Here is an 18392-nt window from a genome sequence, read left to right as displayed (position 1 = left end):
CCTTTCCAGCAGAATTATAATGGTGCAAGTTTTAGCCATGGTAGGAAATGCTAATAGCAAAGTGTTAGTTCTACATTTTATTTTAGTAAAGTGATGCTCTGATATTGGGGGAAAGGACTTTAAAAAATAGCAGAGGCACCCTGTGAAAGCTTTTCAAAGCACAGGTTCAGCTGCACCCAGTCTGTGACAGGAATAGATCCAGCACATTGATGGAATTATCAGGCAACAGCGACAGACAGGGAATAATGGCTATCCCGCCCCCGAGCTTCTCAGGAAGGTAAAAAGAAGTAATTGCATTTCCCATTAAAACTAAACAGAAAGAAAAATGGTAACAGCTCTTCAAATAGAAGGACCAGGGCAAATCCTACCCTGCCCCAGCACTTGTTTGCTGATTCAGACCACAAGCAGGGACTTCTTTTTTTCCCATAATTTATTTCATGGTTAATGCCTTTCAGCACTGTTTGTCTGCTAGGAAGGTCCCCAAACAAACAGTAGGAATGCAAGTGCAGAGAGGGATGAGGGGAACTGCATCAGGAGCAGGACCACTCAGGGGCATGCCACTCTTCCAGGAGCACGTTTCTTTCGTGTTCCAGGAGCTATTCCAGAGGCTGATGTACCTCTATCAACCCAGGGCAGCTCATGTTTAGTGTCTCTTGCCACAGACCCTAGAAAGGGGCAGGCTCCAGTTTTTCCATCAAGGATTTGATCCAGGTGGTCCCGTTGATGAGTTTCGTGGTGGCAATGACATACTCTGTGCCTCCGTCTTCCATCTGAGAGAGAAATCTGAGTGCCGCTATTTCTGCGTACGTCACGCCTCCCAGGAAGAACACCAGTGTGACTCGGTTCTCACCGTGCTGACCTGCGTGTTCAGAGAAACATACAGGTTGGCTTAGTTTTATTTTAACGTCTCCTATCCATCACCTCTCAGGCAAACTCAGAATGTCCTAAACCTAAAATAAATGTAGCTGGTTTAGAGGAGAAACCTGTTGAGCACAGAACCGGCCTGGGGCCCAGAGGTGCAGACTCCACTGCCAGCTGAGCAGTCTCTACAAAGTTTGCTTAGTACTAGGAGAGTGATGCTGACCTTTGTTGTAAGGTAATGGTACTTATTAAAACCATGGTGAAAGGGTGGATTATGTTAGTACACCGATGAGAAGTTAAAGAAATGTACAACTCCACAGTCTTTTCAATACAAATGATGCTGTTCATTAATAGCAGGCTGAATATGTGACTGGAAGCTTTAAAGATGTCCAAAAGCTATCTGTCAAGAACAGGGAGATCTAATACTGTAGAAAGACAGGGAGAGGAGACAGATGCCTGCCCTCTGCCTGCCTTCATTTCTGTTTGCCTCATTCCAGCCTAGCAGACATGCATGTCCCTTTAAAAAATGGGAAAATGAAACAAAACTTACGCTTTTTCTGAAGGCCAGTAGGTAACTGCTGCCTCTCCTCAAAATGGGGACCTGGCAGCATCTTTAACACCTCCTCTATGCTGCGCCACCCAGGCCGGGCCAGTAGCTGTGCCAGGCGCACACTGAGCGGTGCGTAGCCACTGTACACATAGGAGATATCATTGGGGTTCTGCAAGAGAGCAGAGTGCGAGCAACAGGTGAGTGCTACTTCATGCTGGAAAGCAGCACAGCACCCTAACAATCAAACAAAACCACGAGGGCTTTCCTGCTGCACACAATCCCCTGCTGTTAAGTGTAATTGTCACTGCTGAAGCATCTGTTTACCTGTTCGTTAACGTCGTCCATCCATAGGCGCAGGGTTTTCCTGATCGTTGGGTAGTTATTCCTACCGCTTGTCTGAGGCTTCAGGAGTCCAGCCTTCTCTAAGTTGTTTAAGGTCAATATGTGTTCGTATCCGTACGTCTGCAATAGAAGAATTCACCTAAAATGCCATGCCAATAATCCATGGCCAGATTGTAAACGTTATTATAAAAAATGTTTTGGTTAAGATATCTACAGTGTAACCCATTTAGAGTGTTTAAACCATGATAGCAAAAACTGTAATGAGATAAACTTCTGTACCTTCACGTTGTGTACAGACATGTGCACCACCTGCATCCCAGCTGTCAGCCCAAACACAAGCCTCTGCCCTCCACACACACCTAAGTCATGCTAAGACTACCCCATATAAGATGCATCCATCCAGAATGCTGTAGAGTGGAGGCTTTGAGAGATTTTCTAAGAAATTTATCAATCCAAAAGCTACAGACCAACCTGCAGAATCTCTCTTTTATAATGGTCCAGAACCTTCTGCTTCAGCCCACTATTGCACACAGATTGCAAGCAAACGAGACGTAGGATCTTGATTAATGGATGTTTTTGGGCAATGCAGTCTTCAATATAATTGTTAACCTATTCAAAGAAATATATAAGCTGTTAGTCAAAGCCCTGCTAAAGTACCTAGCAGACATGGAAAGAAAGATCTAGTTTTGCCTAGTGTCTGCAAAATGGCAAGAAAGGGGATGCAGCTGCTGCCCAGGCAGCTCCAAGCCAGCTGTAAATCAGTGATCCCGCACGGGTTCCACCTAGCGCCTCTCTAAAGCACCTCGATTCCACTCATCCCTCACAGGACGCGGTGCTCCTATACAAGTGAAAGCAATCCACCTGCAGTCAGCTGAGCTGCAGGCAGCGACAGGTAAAAGCCTGGCAGAGCACTCAGTACAGTGGCACCTCTGCGTAAGCTCAGTGGTGCATGTCACTTGGAAACAACTGCTGCAGACATGCAAGGAGACACATGTGAGAGCTCACAGCTTCGACACTGAATGGAGATAGACATCATCCAGACCACATATTGCTCAAACAAACAAACAAAAAATGTCCAAAAAACAAACCACCACCAAACACAAATGCAAAAAAAAAAAAAGCACACACAGAAATATACATATATATATATATATATATTGAAGAGTTATTAGTCGTCGTTACCTACTCACCTTGTCTGTGTCTATTCCGGACATGAATTCCTGTTCCACTGTTAAATTATCAAAGAAATCCTCAGATGCTTCAGGAAAAGAATGAAAATCGATGTATTAGCAACTGACTGTATTTTCTGCATTTAAACATTTCAGCAGAGGAGCACTGGATGGGATAAACCCAATTTTTGTCAAGCTGAATGATGTCAATCAAGTTGTCTTACATCTTGTACACTCAAATCCCTCAGCCTATACAACAAATACTCACTGGTGATGTCTTTGATGAGTTCTGCAATTGAAGTGTGGTTTGCCAGAGAACTCCTTGCTGCCTGCATGTGTGGCAACTGCGAGACAAACTGCTTAATCTCTCCAACCGTTTTCGCATGGTGCCTTTCCTAAAGAAATCCATCACTAAGGTTAGATCTCATTCAGATGAATTAGCCACCCACCAACTAGATCATTTCATCATGAGCAAGTCTTTTCCTGTAGTCAGTGCAGCAGCAGATACTGTTAGAGATGTGCAGCTTTTCAGACAAAATACTTTACATCTTTATACTAAAATCACAGCATCACCCGTAACAGCGCTTTGGTGGTTAGAAGAGACCAGTCATAATGCAACAGGAGCATCAGGCTGTTTCTTTCCGTTCTGTCAATTATTGTGCCAGTGCTGGCAATCCCTTTTCTCCACTTTTGTCTGACCAGCCATCACTAACTTTTCCTCAGCTTCCCTATCAGCAAATATCTTTTTTTTATGCAAAGACAAAAGCTAGGTGCCACCAAACATGGAGTTCTGGGCAAATGCAGCCAGAGGTGGGGGCACTGCCCCTCAAAGCAGTTTTCAGAGGTGCTGAGGAACTGGGCAGGCCGGGTCTGCGGCCCTCTTAAGGAGGAGCCTGCGATTCATTGTACCTGGCTGCAGTGTCCCAGGTTTTGAGCAACGCTCTGATGAAGCACAACGCAGACTTCAGCTCTCAGAGCAGTCCAGATGTCTGTATTTCATTTGGGCTACTTGTCTCTCACTGCAACTTAGAATAAAAATAATAATTTGATTCATATGTGAAGAATTTAAGCAGGCAAGTGCAGGCAGGAGAGCGATAGTGACAAAGCCTGCAATTTAATAAGTCCTTTGCTACCGCTGTGATGCTGTTTCATTATCACCTCTAATATTTGATGACTTTTTTTTTTTTTTTGAAAAAGCAACAGTCTGAACAATCCATCCTTAGCACCTTCAGCATTAATCCTGCATTAACAGCCATCTATGAGGGGAAGGCTAAGCGTGCACGAGTTGAGTTAGGGAACCACCACCTCTTTCATGTGGCAGAAAGGAAGAGGCAAAGGAAATAAACAAGAAATACCATCCAACAACGTAACCAGTTCTCTGCAGAACCACTATGAAGTCTGAAAACACAGATACAGGATCTCAGACTCTTTCTGAATCATCAACAGGATATTTTCAAACAAAACCACAAACACACCCCACAGCACTCTCCAGCTTTAAGACAACATGAGCCTGAGTTTACAGGTCAAACCCCCCGTAAGACAATTTGGGTTTTTCCACATTCCTGTTGTTTTTGATGCCTGCCATAGTAACAAGGCGTGAATGTGTATCTCGAGTCTTATTTCTTCAACTCTTTCTCTCTATCCTCAGGGAACACAGAGAGACAGGGATTGTTACCTGTTAACTGAAAGATCAACATCCCACAAAGTGGAACTGATCACTGCACTAAAATTAACCTTGGGCCTCTTGCAGTGGGAAGCAGCACCTGAGTTTTGCAGGCTAGATCTGAGAAACGCTTTTAACAGTCAGGATGGGGAAAGCCCCAGAAGAGCCCCAGGTGGTGAGAAGAGGGGGTCTACATTACTGCAGAGATCTGACCAACACCTACTGCTGAAGCGGAGCTGATCTCAGCCCTGGATGGATGACCAGAACCAAGCAGGTTCTGAGGCCTGTGTTTTCTCTGGCTGGGGATCAGTCCACGGCAGTAGCTCAGGCTGCCTGTCAGAGCCCCACTGACACAGACCGTGTCTGTGTCTGATGACAATGCCTGAGGCATGCACGGTCAGATACACGCCTCACCTCAAAGGCTGCTGAGATGATCTTGGCTTTCTTGCTCAGCACTGACCCCACAGCATTGAAGTTCTTGTCTCGGATTTCAGCGTACAGCTCTTCAGCTGAGTTCAGCTGGAGTTTCTTGGGCTCTGTGGGGAGATCTTTGCCACCCTCACCCTGCTTCTTCGGGGCAAACTTCTCAGGAGGGAGTTTCACATATGCTATCAAATGCAGAGAGATAACCCTGGTAAGGACTGGAGCTTCCCCACCATAACTTCAGCAAAGCAGGCTGTGAAACCTGTCTCCTTAATTGGAAAGGGTTCTTAGCAAGAAAGCTAATGCAAGTGCCCAAATTACTTAGTAGATATATGTTAATTAAGGAGAGTCTCCCTGTACTCACACAGGGAAGCTCTAGGTGCCCTGTTTCCAAAGAGGTTTGGGGTCAGCCTCCCAGCCATCAGTACAGCATCAGATTAAAACCACTGAACACCTAATTTTTAATTCGTACCTCCCAAGGAGAAGGGGAGCACTTCGAATGACCTTTCACAAACTCTTCCCTTTCCCTGTGGCACCGAGGGAGCTATCCAGGCTGGAGGGTGAAGGCACACGCTACCATTTCTACTCCCACTCTACATGTTCGGTGTCACCACATCTGCACCCAGCCAACACCCAGAACACTCCCAGCTCAGTAACATGCACTGCACTCAGCTCTGCTTCCCCAGCAAACAAAGGTGGCCAAAGCTGATCTCGATGGGCTCTAGGCTGGGGCTGCTACATCAGGGGTCTGAACCATCCCCACCCCAAGTTCAGGTGAGCAGCTCCCATGTCACTGTCACTTAGTGGAAAAAGAAATCCATCTGACACACTGCGGCCTGCTCCAGCACAGTGGGGCCACTCCTGTCACCCTGCAGTACTCACTGTTCTGAATCCCATAGATTTCATCAATCAGCCCTTCATATGTCAGCTGCGTAGCTAACGGCGTCAGCAGGTCAACGTTGCGGTCCAGCAACAAGAGGGTGTCAAAGACTGGAAATATCGAGTTCTGGCTTCCGGGGAACTCACGCTTCATCCTGATCATCATATTAGCCACGTGCTGAAAATAAATCACATTGGTCTGGTTACGGTGCTGGCTGCAACAGATGGATTTGACTTGTAGGCTGTACAGGCACATGATTACGCAAGTATGGGGTCACAGTCCTGTACAAAGGAAGAGAATGGCAAGAGGTACAAACTGGCTGACAAATGGGGGCAGGACAAGACAAAGACAACAAAAAAAAGAAAAGCCCTTCACTGCTACTCTGTACCTTAGCAGGGCAGCAACTGTGGCAGCCAAAGCACTGGCTTCCTCTCAAGCCACTCCCTCATTACAAAAGGGACCAATTAAACTCTAGGTTGATGAGATGGGGGAAAAAAAAAAAAAAAAGAGTGAGTCAGTTATAGGGAGAGATGGAAAAGATAACGCATAAGCATAGGTTGCACATTTCCAGCTTTATCTAGCCCTTCTGATTACCAGAACTGCTTACTGGTTACCAGAGCAGCTAAGCGTACTCCACAGAAAGACCTGCGGAAAGCACAAAGGTACAGTACCTATGAGCAAAACATAAAATCAGATAAAGCTTCCTGACAGGAAGACCTGTGAAACAGCAAAGATTGTTCTTTTAGGCAGAGACAACAAAAACCTAATGGCCATGATCCTAAAATTCCAACATGACAAGAAGAGTATGCAGCTGGAATCAAAACGAGCACACCCACAGGCGGCACGTCAGCAAGCACGTGTTGCAAAGAACAAGAGGCATTGTTTAAGCAGCAGCGTTTGCCTTACCCGGGCACATTCGCCCTTCCCAAAAATCTGAGGGATGGTTCCGTAGAGAGCCTGCAGAGTCATCAGCCCCTTTGCCGCGTGGTACAGACTGGTCTGGTCGCTCTCCAAGTAACATTCCTAAAGGAGAAGCAGGATTCCCAGTGGGAGGTTTCCACCTGACACAGCTGCTTCCACAGCACCCCATGGTCCACATCAGTACTTCAGAGGAGGCAGAGGCTGGGGAATAAACTGTGGCCAGTAGTAAATATGGACCTTACCCGTGCTGTTCCTAAATCAAAACACTTGATCTAACCAATTGCTGCAAATTTTTTGAATCCTGCGTGCTATTCCCAGTTTGAGAGAGAGAAGAGAGCCACAGAGTAACTGTTGTAAGCCTCTCCCTCTAACTGGGCCGATCCGAGAGCACAACACCTCTGCCTAGCTGCTGACAAGCAGCTGCAGGCCCTGGCACATCTTGGCTCTATTTAATAAGGCTAAAACAGGCAAAGAACCACTCAAACGTTTCCGTCCCTAGGTGCAGCACTCTGAGAAAGAGGATATGTGATTTGCAGCGTACATCATTAACCACTGCCATGGCTCTTATGCTGCGTATTGATACAAACTGCACTGTTTGTTTTAACGACCAAGTGTTTTAGGCCTTATGAACGCTCCGTTTGTCAAAGTAACACCGGTCTGTGGCTGGAGGAGGAGGATACAGGCTGGTGTTGTGATTGTTCTGCCAGTGTTTAGTCAGAAAGCCCAGTGACAAGTTGGACCCAGTTCAGCACTCAAAGCCATCTGTTCACTCGCATACCATTTGCTGTGTGAGGCCTTTGTACCTGGCACCAAGAGCCAGCACCCACATGCAGGGCTTCTCCTCGATGATGAGATGAGCACTAACCTTGAAGGCGCTCTCAGACTCCATGGACAGCAGGTCCCCATCGAAGGGTATCAGGTCGAGGCTGTACTGCTCCCGGTGGATGAAGGACCCCAGCACGCCCTGCTCCTTCAGCCACTGCTCGCAGAGCAGGCTGCGGCGCGGCACGAAGAGGATGTGGAAGTCCCTCTGTGGAGAGCGGCCTCTGTCCTCCCTGCAAGAGTCACAGGCAGGAGCACCACAGACAGTAACTCAGCAGCGCAGATCGGGGCACGGGGTGGGGGCTAAGGGGTGCTGAATATAAACAAAAGAGGAACGCTGCACGTGGTTATGGTCATCAGCTTCCTTTTTATCTCTGAGTAGTTTTTACTCAGCCATTTGTGCTCACATTCACGTGTCTGAAACATACATGGTTTTGGTGTATGCGCCTCGCTCCCCACTGAGACCCAACTGTGGGAACTTGGGCAGCTTCACATGGAACCGCCACCGCTCTGGGAAAGCCCCAGGGGAACCGAGAGTCACCCCGAGAGCCGCCCCGTGTCAGCAGTACCTGAGCACGTTGTCGGCGATGATGTCCATCAGCTCCAGCTTGGGCCTGACGAAGAAGATGACATTCTTCACATCCGCCTGGGGCAGGCGGCCTGGCTTCAGCGTGAACATCTTCTCCACTTCATGCTCCTGTAGGCGCAGGGGGGGGGGACGAGGCGCACCTTAACCGAGCCCCTCCCGGCTCCCCCCCCCCCGGCGGCTCCCCCGGGCCGTACCTTGAGCAGCGAGTACTGCGCGATCAGCCCGAACGGCCCGGTCAGGTACTCGTCCCACACGATGGCCTGCGGGGCGACACGGTGCGGCTGGGTGTCCCCGGTACCCCCGGGTACCCCCGGCACCCCCCGGAGCCCCCCCGGTGCCCCCGCACCTTGGTGCCCGCGCACTTGTCGAGCACCTCGCGCAGCTCCCTGCGCCCCGCCTCGCGCAGCGCCGTCAGGTTCACACGCCCCGAGCTCAGGTGCGCCGCCATCGCCCCGCCGCCGTCACCTGACTGATGTCACCTGACCCGCCACGTGACCCGCCACGTGACCGCGAGCAGCCCGCGCCAGCGCCCCCCCTCCCGGCGGCACTGCTGAAATAGAGCCTGAATGGGAAAACACCGCCGAACAGCGTAAATGTGCACACGCGGCCGTAGGACGGTTCAGTGCGTCGTGAAATCAACAGCGCAAGCTCAAGGTACTTAAATAAGCTTTAATATAACTCTAGGGCTTTGTTCTATACACGGCTTCCCAGCAGCAGCTGCACCAGCGCCGGGGCAGGGCTGGTTAGGAGCTGCAACAAACCCAGAACCTGGGAGGAAACGGCATAAAGTCATTTATTAAATCATTTATTTATAGTTCACTTAAGTTTAATAAAGGGAAATAGGGCTTTTATTAGTGGAGGGGGGGAATATTTATCAATTTACTGATTCCGGAGTGGATAGGCAAAGGGACTGGGAGCACGGGGTCAACAAACGCCGTCCCTTTTCCTGACATTCAGCACACGCAAATGCTGGTGGTGTGAAGTGTCCGCTCAGTGCGCACAGACAGTCCGACCTCCAGTCTAGCCCCTGCACTAGAAGGTCTCGTCATCATTGCAGTCGGCTGTCCAGTGCCCAAACATCTCGCAGGTGTCGCAGTAGGGGCGCTCCTCCCTCCTGCTGCCGTGGTAAGCCGAGTGGGGAGGCTCCTCCAGCATCTGCGCCTGGGTGGGACAGTCCTCAGTGTCGTGAAGGTCAAAGCAGCCGCAGATATCGCAGAAGAGACGAGGCTTCTTCTTCGACAGGCTTTCTTCCTCACTGCAAGATCAGCACCAGTGCAAGTCAAGCAGGGCGCTTCTCCCTCGTAAAGGAAAAAGGCCTGCTTCCCGCCCTCCCTGAAACCTCTCTGATTGTTGTTGAAAACGGCACTGTGGCCAACAAAGACATGAAAACATGGAAGATCTAACCTCTCAACTGCCCCGCTGTTCCCCATATTCCCTCACACTACAATATTTACTAAACAAACTGCTCTGTGTAAATAGAGGCACAGGCAGACATTATTTGTAAAGGTAACATGTAAACTTTTTTTTTTTTTTTTTGATAGAAGAGATCTGAGCTCACAATTTATACCACAGGCTTTAGTTCTGTTTCTCTGACAGGATCTCCCTCTCTCAATGTAGTAACAGCATCATAAGAGAAAGACTCTTCTACCTAGCATAGAAAGGGCCAGCCTCAACCGAGACTGACAACAAACATCACATCGGTCTTTGTGATAGGTAAGTACAGGGGGGCAGTTTGCACCACCTGACATGCCGTAGTGATGGGCCTGAATAGATTCAGTCCACCTAAACTCATCACAACAGCTGAAACCAGGCTGAATACCTTGCAGCCGACAGAGCCAACTGCTACCAACACTTCCCAGAACAAAGCCAAGGTTTCCCTTCAGGATTTATACCTGTCGTAGTTGTTTGTCTCTTCTTCATTGCCGTTGAGGGCTGCTTCGCACATTCGTTGTATTTTCAAGTTCAGTTCTTCATTTCTCCTTTGCAGATCTACTATCACTGAATTCAGGAAGTCAATCTGTGATGTGAAAGAACAAGGCTGAGGACTGCACTTCCAGAGAAAGCAAGCAACACAGGAAAGGCCCTCAAAATGACATGGGCATTAATTTTTACCAGTGTGTTGTTGTATTACAGAAAGCATGAGTGGAGGCTGACAGAACGGGGGTAGGAACTGGGAGAAACTTCCCAAAGGACTCCTCAGTATGATTTCTGTTCAGGAGCCGGCTAGTTCAGCCCAGCCCATGTCTGACAGATATCGGTGGGTCTCAACCCACCACTGATAGTTACAACTCTTTCTGACGTTACGTTTGAAGGTAAAGCCAGCAGTGTAATTCTGATCAGAACTGCATCTCCAGTCCTCTGAGCCTGCCGCTCAGGTGGGTGCACTGGGGGCAACCGGAGTCCCTCCCAGAGCTGTGCTGGAGGCAGCAGCAGGACCGCACAGTGCGCCCACGAGGCACCTCCCACAGCTGGCTTCAGCCAGACAGGGATCAGTAGGAGCAGTGCAGAACCCCTGCTGACAGTAAGCACGTAGTGCTTGGCAAATCAACAGGGAGCAAAAGAAAGCAAGCCAAAAAGCAGAACAAACCTCGTGCTGATTGGAATAAAGTATTGCCATCAGCAGGTGAATTCCAGGAGACAAAAAAAAAAAAAGAAAAGATTAGTGGTTAGTGTACATTAATAACACTTCTGCTGGCCTCTGTACAGAGTATGGCTCTAGGAAGGACGTCTGTAGTCACTGACTGACTCCAGAGGCCTAGCAAGAACCTGTGTAGTGGTCAGGAAGCGCTTCTGTTCTCACCGTGCTTCCTCGGCATTTGTTGTCACAGGCAGCCTGTTGCACAGCGGTCTTGTACATGTTCGTTAGGATTATCGTACTCCTTGATACAGACTTTTCCTAAATCTGCTATCTGAATCTGTTTTCCTAAATCCAAATAAATGCTACCTGAGCAGCTTCTTTGCCCCACCACTGCCAACCCTCCTTTTGAGTAGAGTTCAACAGATTTCTCCAATATCACTTTGTTCTAAGTATTTCCTGCCATTAACATTGCTCTCAGATGTACATGTTGAAAAGAAAAATCTGCCCGTTGTAATCCTGATTTCCAAAATCTGACAGAACTGCATTTGGAAAAATATCTCACACTGCCTACTGACACACTGCTGTTTAGCACAGTGATGTTTCAGACCAAATACCTGCTTCTCTTCCAAGGTTTCATCTTGAAGTAGATTAGCAGCAATGTCACCTTTAAAGAGAAACAAAAAGGTAAGGCGTAAATAGCCAGCAACCTAAAGGGTGAAACATACAATGGCTAATTCAGAGTCTGAAATAGTGGAATAGACTCTGGTCTCCAACACATCTTATTCTTACTGCTTTCTGAGCATTCAGGGTAAGTTCCAGTGAGGGTGGCTTTCAGGTTGTTTTTTTGTTTGTTTGTTTTTTGACCAGTGCATTACAGAAGCATGTTCAATATTGTACATTATTAAAATACAACTGTGTGTTTAGGTGACACCTACAGTTCACAAATAAAAGTTTTGGAATAGTTTATGCATGTGTCACTTCTGGACAAATTGCACCCCTGCCCCTAGCGTGAATGGGGTTAACTGGTAAAACTGGGAGCATTTACATTTTGCAGCTGGTCAGATTTCCTTCATTCAAAAAAACCTAGCTCTGTCCTACAACAGAAAAGTCACATTTCCCTGGAGGTTCAGTTAGTTGAAGCTCATTTTAAGGGTGTGTTTTAACAGCTACAAAACCCTGCAAGATTAAAGTTGAAAGCACAGACACAAGAAAAGCTTTCTCTTTTACCTGAGGGGCTAGTTACAGTTAATGGCTCATTGTTTTCCTTGAGCTTTTGCTCCAAGTTTTTCACCTTTTCCTCAAGTTTCAGCTTATCAGACTCCAGTGACTTAACCACTGACTGTAAGGTTTTTGCAGAAGCGTTTTCTCCACGAAGCACTGTGATCTGTAAGAGTTACATCAGAATGCTTAGGTCTCCCAGCACAAAGTCAAAGCAGACAGGTACCATCCTCAGGGCTACACAGCCACCACAACTACATGGCAGCACTCGCCCAACTAGCCAGAGGCACAGGCACTAAGTAGGTACAGATATCTAAAGATATAATTCTAAGGTTTAACTATGCTAAATTAATCATTAAATTAAATTAAAATTAATTATCCAACTCTTCAGTAGCAACCACACAATCAGACATTGTAGCTATAAAGACTGAGAAGCATCCTGCTTTTCCTCATTTACCTCATTTCTGAGTTTTTCCAGTTCTTCATCTTTCTGTGTGATCAAGGCACTAGTATCACTGATGGATTTTTGTAAAGATGCTCTCTCTTCATCAATTTCTTTTTTTAATGTTGATTCTCTAAAAGAAAACCAAATACAACCAGAAATCATCCAAGGAATAGGTCAATGCTGTTGCCTAAAGAGGTTTAAATTAATTTCAAGTAGTATACTACTGTAAGAAGTTCTTAAATATTAATTCTGTACTTAAGTAAGATTTTATATCTGTGTAAACATTTCAGATGTTACAACTGTGGAAACAAAGCAAAAAGTTTACCTAGGTAGTAAAAGCCAGAATCTGCATATCATCGTATCCATTTGAATTTAAAGAAACGAGTCAATAGACTGGGGAGATACAGGATAAACAAACATGTTGCACAATGCTCCACAAAACCTAACATCAGAGTTTTGTTACTTCCTGAAAATTATTAACAAGCAACAAAACACACATGCAAAGCTCATTGTACAAGTTGTCATGCAAAGCATTGATGATGCTGGAAGTATCAGCTGGTCCTCACTAATTTCAGTAACATTATTTCCTGAATTAGATACTTCGAGCATTTCTGGGCTTCTAACAACTACTGATCCCTCAGAAAACCCTGTGGGATTTATGGAAGGAGGTTCTAGAAAGGAATCCTCCAAAGCAGGCTCAAGCCCTTTCTGTATACATATGTCCAGGCTTCCTGATTTTTTCAGCTGATCTACTAGAGGTGGCTTCTGCCTACAGTTCCTGTCCTGCTGGCATTCTTAAGGCACCACAGCATTAGTGTGAGAACATCGTTGCTAGCAGGTCTTTCTGAGAGGTCACAGGACACGGACACTTGTCCTCTAGTGCTGGGACTATTGCTACAGAAGTTCAGTACAAGCTGAAAGGTTTTCATTTGTTAAAATAAATAAATAAATAAGGCCACCAAAACCATTTCTTGCTACTCCAAAATCTGTGTTTACTCATCTAGAGGAGAAGCCTGATTTGAGAGCACCAAGCAGTGCCCAGCAGCTGGCTGCCAACTCTCCAGGCCTCTGGGGATGAAGCCAGTTTTCTGTGCGACTCCACACGTCTCACTTCAGTCGGTGGCTGAAGTTAGCTGCTTTTCTTCTTACTAGCTCTGAGAGGGCTGCTGACACACTAAGCTACCTGAATACGTGCCCACTACACAAAAAGCATGAAGACGATAATTCAAAGAGACCAAATGACATCATGGTTTCATTTAATAAACAAAACTACGCTTTCTTTGGGCTGTTCAAGGGACCAAGAGTGGAACTTGTCCTTGTGTGAGGATATGCAGTAGGTAGGGAATAGCTCCTAAGTCCTTACTGAAAAGTTTTTACATCTATGGTATCTACAGTTAGTGAGAGCCACGATACCCAGACATGAAATACAATAAACCTCACTGACTCAAGGTAAATAGCAAACTCAACAATGAGAGCACAATTAATGTAATTCTTTCATTGTTAAGATTATACTCAGGAATGGAAGCAGCAAGTGGAGAATCTGGGGTTTAGAAAAGCTGATGCAGCTACCAAAAAAAGAACCCAAAGGTTGATTTTGGTACATTTATACAATGAGAGAAATAATATAAACAGAAACACAACAAGTTGCAGACTGCACGATCTTGCCTTCAAATACAAGTTGTGCTCCTGCTAACAAAAAGGGCAGTGGCACTTAACAGCCCTCCTCGTTATCCCTTGCCAAGCCCGATTCAGCAGAGCACTGAAAGCATGACAGCAGTCTCTGTGCTTTTCCGCAGCATTATTTTCATGCTCCAGCCTACCCCATGTTTTTAAATGCCTTGCTGAGTTGGATCAGAAGCACAGGGTGGTGCTGTGGGAAAGAAATGTCCTGACAGTGTACAGGACACTGCTGCTGCCTCTGATCCACAGAGCTGTAACCCCACCATGTACTGAAGGGCGGGGAAATGGGAAAGGACATCTGCATGATGCTGCTCGCAAGCTCTCCCCTACCTGAGACTTCACCCAGGTTTCCCTTTGCTCTGTACGCAGCCGTAAAAGGGCAGGTGGAAACCCCAGCGACTCGTCTCATGCTCAGGAACTTGCTATTAAGGCAATGTTTCTATTTTTTTTTTGGTCAGATCCTCATCTTAGAGATCAAAGGCAGGCACGTACTTTTTGTACAAACATGGTTAATTTGCCATTTATTGGCCTTGTAAAAAGGAGGCAGAAACATTCAGGTGGTTGAAAAAGGTAAACAGTTTGTAAGCATATTAATATATATATTTACAAATGCAATATAGGAGTCCAGAGTACTATAACATAGTACTATAACATCATAGAGGAGAAAGAAACAGGAGAAGAAAAGAGGAAAGAAAACAAGAGAGGGAAAAAGGTGCCTATGTGAAAGCATTACATTTTTGCTTTTACAGGACAGTCTTTCCAGGACCAATCCTTTACAGCTCTAGTTAGAGGCCCTCTAAAATGTACAAACTGGAAAATACAAATACAGTCAGTGTATGCCACTAATTACTTATCCAAGTGGGGATCACAGCTTCCTCATGGTGACCCAGTGAGCTTAAAACTTTTCCCCTGCCAGTTCATATCCAAAATCCCCTGCTGGACAGCAAGGATTGAAGGGGGGCAAGATTGTCAATTCATACACCAGTTTAAAATTTCACATTCTAGAAGAGGTTATGCCTTATTTTGAGCACAGGACGTGGAATTCATGGGAGACAAAGAATTTTTTGTTGTTGTTGTTTTGTTTAACATTGGAAAAAAAGATCACCCAGATTCTTCCCTTACTACAAAAATAAGAAATTCTAAGAATGAAGCAAGTACCTTAAAGTGTTACTGGGCAAGCTTTAAAAATGCAAGATAACAAGAACCAAACGTTAGAAACGTGGAGTAGAAATGCAAAATACTACAAGGAAGAATTAAATTTGCACCAAGGCGCTTTTTCATTTTGGTAAAAAATATAGACTATATAACATATGTATATATATGTGTGTATATTGCTGAGTGTTTTACAAAACAAAAGCAAGACACCAAGGGACAAAGGCAGCCAAAATATGTACAACAACTTTACTAAAAAAAAAAAATATATATATATATTATTTATTGTAACGTGGATAGACTTTCTTGAGTCTTACCATTAAAGACACACAGATATAGCAAAGGAAGCAAGGGTAGGAAAGGGAAGAGAGAGGAATGAAATGAGTATCGATAAATAGCGCAAGCTCAAAGACAGTAAGACAGTCAGCAACCCACAGTGAACCTAATGAACCGAAGTAACACAGAACCCCCTCAGAGTCATAAATATTAATCTCCTGCCACTCCTAGCTGGACTATTTCATAGAGAGTTGCTAAATTCCTGTGGGTGGAAGGAAGGTGGGAAAGCTACTGTTAGGGATTTGACCTAATTGAAATAAATAGATGTCTCTGTTTCAGCATCTCAAATTCTGAAGATAAGAGGAAGAAATTATTGTTCATCACCAACTTTAGCAGAATTTAGGAATTTAGAGAGACACCTTTTTTATTTAATTAGTTCTTCATTCAGCCTAAATTTTTTGTTAGCAAATAAGGCCATATGCTTCCATTTTTAACCACTCATGGCCTGCAGTTCGCTTCAATGACAGACTGTTTCTGCTACTTGTTTTATCCTCTCTATTGGAGTTTATTCAACACTGTTGAGAAATGTCATTAAGCCAGTCACAAACTTGGGCATCTCAGTGTAACCAACTGAAGGTAAGCACAGATGTACCTGACAACCCTGAAAGTAATGTTAACATTCTCTCTAAGGATTTCATATTTATCTAGGCTATTTTAGGCAGCTCATACAGAGTAAAAACAGGCATAAAATTAACTTAAATACATTTTTAATGCAGACACATCTGCATTACAGATAGTTACACTATTTAAGATAACTCTCACAACCATTTTAAATATGTATTTTAAAACATCTCAATTAATGGGCTATAAACAGCATTCTAAGCTGTCAGCAGCATGAATAAGGGGGGCTCCCTTTTTGCTTCCTTCCCCCACATCAGATACACTGGAGATGATCCTCAGTTGGTATAAACTCACTAATTACTGTGGATGTCAAACAGTCTTTACACCAGCTAAAGAATACTATCTTCTCCTTCACCTGTTTTTTAAGAATATGTGACTTACACCTATGCTATTATCTCCAGCTGAAGATCAAGTGAGCCAGTTCTTAAGGCTGGTTAAAGCTGGAGCTTCAGCTGTTGCCTTGCCTCTCTGTGTAAAGACTAATTAAACCGTTAAACCTCAAAGAAGTGAGAGAGGGAAAGTATGGTGCAGATTCTGCCAAGTAACAGATTATTAGGGAATAAAAATGGGCCCAGCGTATATGCTGAGTAGCCAAGGATGTGCCTGAATCCTGAGGTGATATTCACTGTTCTTTTTTGCAACCACTGTTAACACACGAAATTATAACAGAAATTATAAATTTTGTTCGTTTTGCTTGGAGCACACTTGGTGTCATGGAGAACTGCACCTTTTTCTAGAGATTTATACAATTACTTTTGAAAAGCCTACATTTTTCTGAATTCCTTGTGGTACACAGCCAATTGGCTTTCCCTATAAATAGCAGGGAGATGGTACAGTTTGTCACTTGGGACCATTTATTGAATAGCACAGTTTACAAAGGGATGCCCCAGTCACCCAGGACAAATCTCCTGGTATTTAAAAGCAGTGCTGAATGAACTGCAATAACTACTGATAAATGAAAGGAATATCTGAAAACTGTAACAACAAGCCACCGACAGCTGAATAACAGCCTTTAGTATTGTTTTAAATAACAACCCTTATCTTCACTATCTTTCCATTACTCCTTAAGAACCTGACTGGGGAGGATCTGTATGTATGATATTTATCGGACTGATGAACAAGCCAATATTCCAGAGCAAACTAAAACCGAGTGTTAAACTGCTAACTGAAAACAAAGAGAACTAGTACAACTCAAGAGGTGCATAACTAAAGAGGAAATGGTAAATACCTCTTCTTACATGTTTTTTTCTTGTATTAATAATTACTTTTTCATCCCACATTTAATAAAGAAAACACAGAAGATACCATCCGTAAGCTCAAGCTGTGTAACAACCTCAGTACTTTTCACTACAATAGGAGTGAGCTGCTTTTCTTAGCACTGTTTTTGTATTATGTTTTTTTTCAAATTTTCTGTAGGACCACATAGTTCAATACACATCAGAAGAAAACTTACCTCTTTTTCATCTCTAATAACTGGTTATTGAGTACTGATCTCTCCTCTTCCAGCTAAAACACAAACACAAAAACCCTACAGTTAATACACCATGGATTATTTCTTTAATATAATGCATCAGAACATCGTTATCATCGTAAAACAGACACAGGAGAGGCTACAGAACTTAAAATCCTTAAAGTAATCAATTTTCTTCCAGGACAATGCAGGCACACAAACGCAAATCGTTCAGTGACTAATTCATATTAGCTACTGAGAGGTTGTTACTGCTTTACTTTGAGGTCCTGTGCACACAAAAGAGGTGTGAGGCTTAGCACTGCCTTACACAGTACCTCTTGGCCTCCTGCAAACACCAAAGAGAATTGTGTTTGTGTGCCCAGCTATTAAGTTTAGCCCATTATTGATGAATTACTGGATTTGGTGTCATTTTGACCTGGATAATTGTACTACTGATCTGTATTCATTACTGTACTGCTATATAGAGATTAAATAATTTATCCCTAAAGCTGTTGGTCTGGTGTCTGTTACCATCTCCCAAACCTGTGACTCCGCAGGGCCACATTAAGCCCTCACAACTAGCAAGAACTAGATGAGTGATTTTTATATAGAGCAAGACAGAAGAAGATGCTAAAGAGAGAGAAGCTTGGAGTAGCTTTGTGGTAGAAAGGGCACCCTCTTCTCTCAGCAAC

General features: G+C 44.8%; 3 protein-coding genes and 1 long non-coding RNA gene across 10 annotated transcripts in view; 1 reads left to right on the top strand and 3 right to left on the bottom strand.

Moving 5' to 3' along the window:
* Positions 1–412: 412 nt before the first annotated feature.
* VPS33A (VPS33A core subunit of CORVET and HOPS complexes) lies at positions 413–8723 on the bottom strand. Its single transcript, XM_068654138.1, has 13 exons — positions 8567–8723; positions 8415–8480; positions 8201–8328; positions 7675–7864; positions 6795–6911; positions 5891–6065; positions 5000–5193; positions 3191–3317; positions 2944–3011; positions 2225–2362; positions 1736–1873; positions 1412–1580; positions 413–859 (listed from the first exon to the last, which is right to left on the bottom strand). Exons 1-13 carry the CDS (start codon positions 8666–8668, stop codon positions 666–668), a joined length of 1806 nt encoding a protein of 601 aa, XP_068510239.1. The 5' UTR covers positions 8669–8723; the 3' UTR covers positions 413–665.
* Positions 8724–8733: 10 nt separating this feature from the next.
* On the top strand, positions 8734–10877 carry LOC137841345 (uncharacterized). The gene is made up of 3 exons (XR_011088576.1): positions 8734–8874; positions 9838–9933; positions 10208–10877. It is a non-coding gene; the product is annotated as an uncharacterized lncRNA (long non-coding RNA).
* Positions 8870–10940, bottom strand: LOC137841341 (CAP-Gly domain-containing linker protein 1-like). Its single transcript, XM_068654141.1, has 3 exons — positions 10808–10940; positions 10113–10237; positions 8870–9475 (listed from the first exon to the last, which is right to left on the bottom strand). Exons 1-3 carry the CDS (start codon positions 10835–10837, stop codon positions 9253–9255), a joined length of 378 nt encoding a protein of 125 aa, XP_068510242.1. The 5' UTR covers positions 10838–10940; the 3' UTR covers positions 8870–9252.
* Positions 10941–11213: 273 nt separating this feature from the next.
* Positions 11214–18392, bottom strand: part of CLIP1 (CAP-Gly domain containing linker protein 1) — a 65832-nt gene continuing 58653 nt past the window's right edge. For 4 of the 7 annotated variants that reach the window (XM_068654131.1, XM_068654132.1, XM_068654135.1 and 1 more), the window contains 4 exons: positions 17704–17756; positions 12474–12591; positions 12026–12182; positions 11214–11462 (listed from right to left, as the gene is read on the bottom strand). In XM_068654131.1, coding sequence (XP_068510232.1) covers positions 11215–11462; positions 12026–12182; positions 12474–12591; positions 17704–17756 — 576 coding nt within the window. In that variant the 3' untranslated portion in view covers position 11214. Of the gene's footprint in view, positions 11463–12025; positions 12183–12473; positions 12592–15299; positions 15321–17703; positions 17757–18392 lie in introns of all 7 variants that reach the window. The other 3 variants (XM_068654130.1, XM_068654134.1, XM_068654136.1) reach the window with 1 other exon arrangement.

The sequence above is a fragment of the Anas acuta genome, chromosome 17 (assembly GCF_963932015.1).
Source record: "Anas acuta chromosome 17, bAnaAcu1.1, whole genome shotgun sequence".
Taxonomy (NCBI): domain Eukaryota; kingdom Metazoa; phylum Chordata; class Aves; order Anseriformes; family Anatidae; genus Anas; species Anas acuta.
Note: the sequence above shows the minus strand (reverse complement) of the source record. Positions and strands in the feature narration are given on the sequence as shown.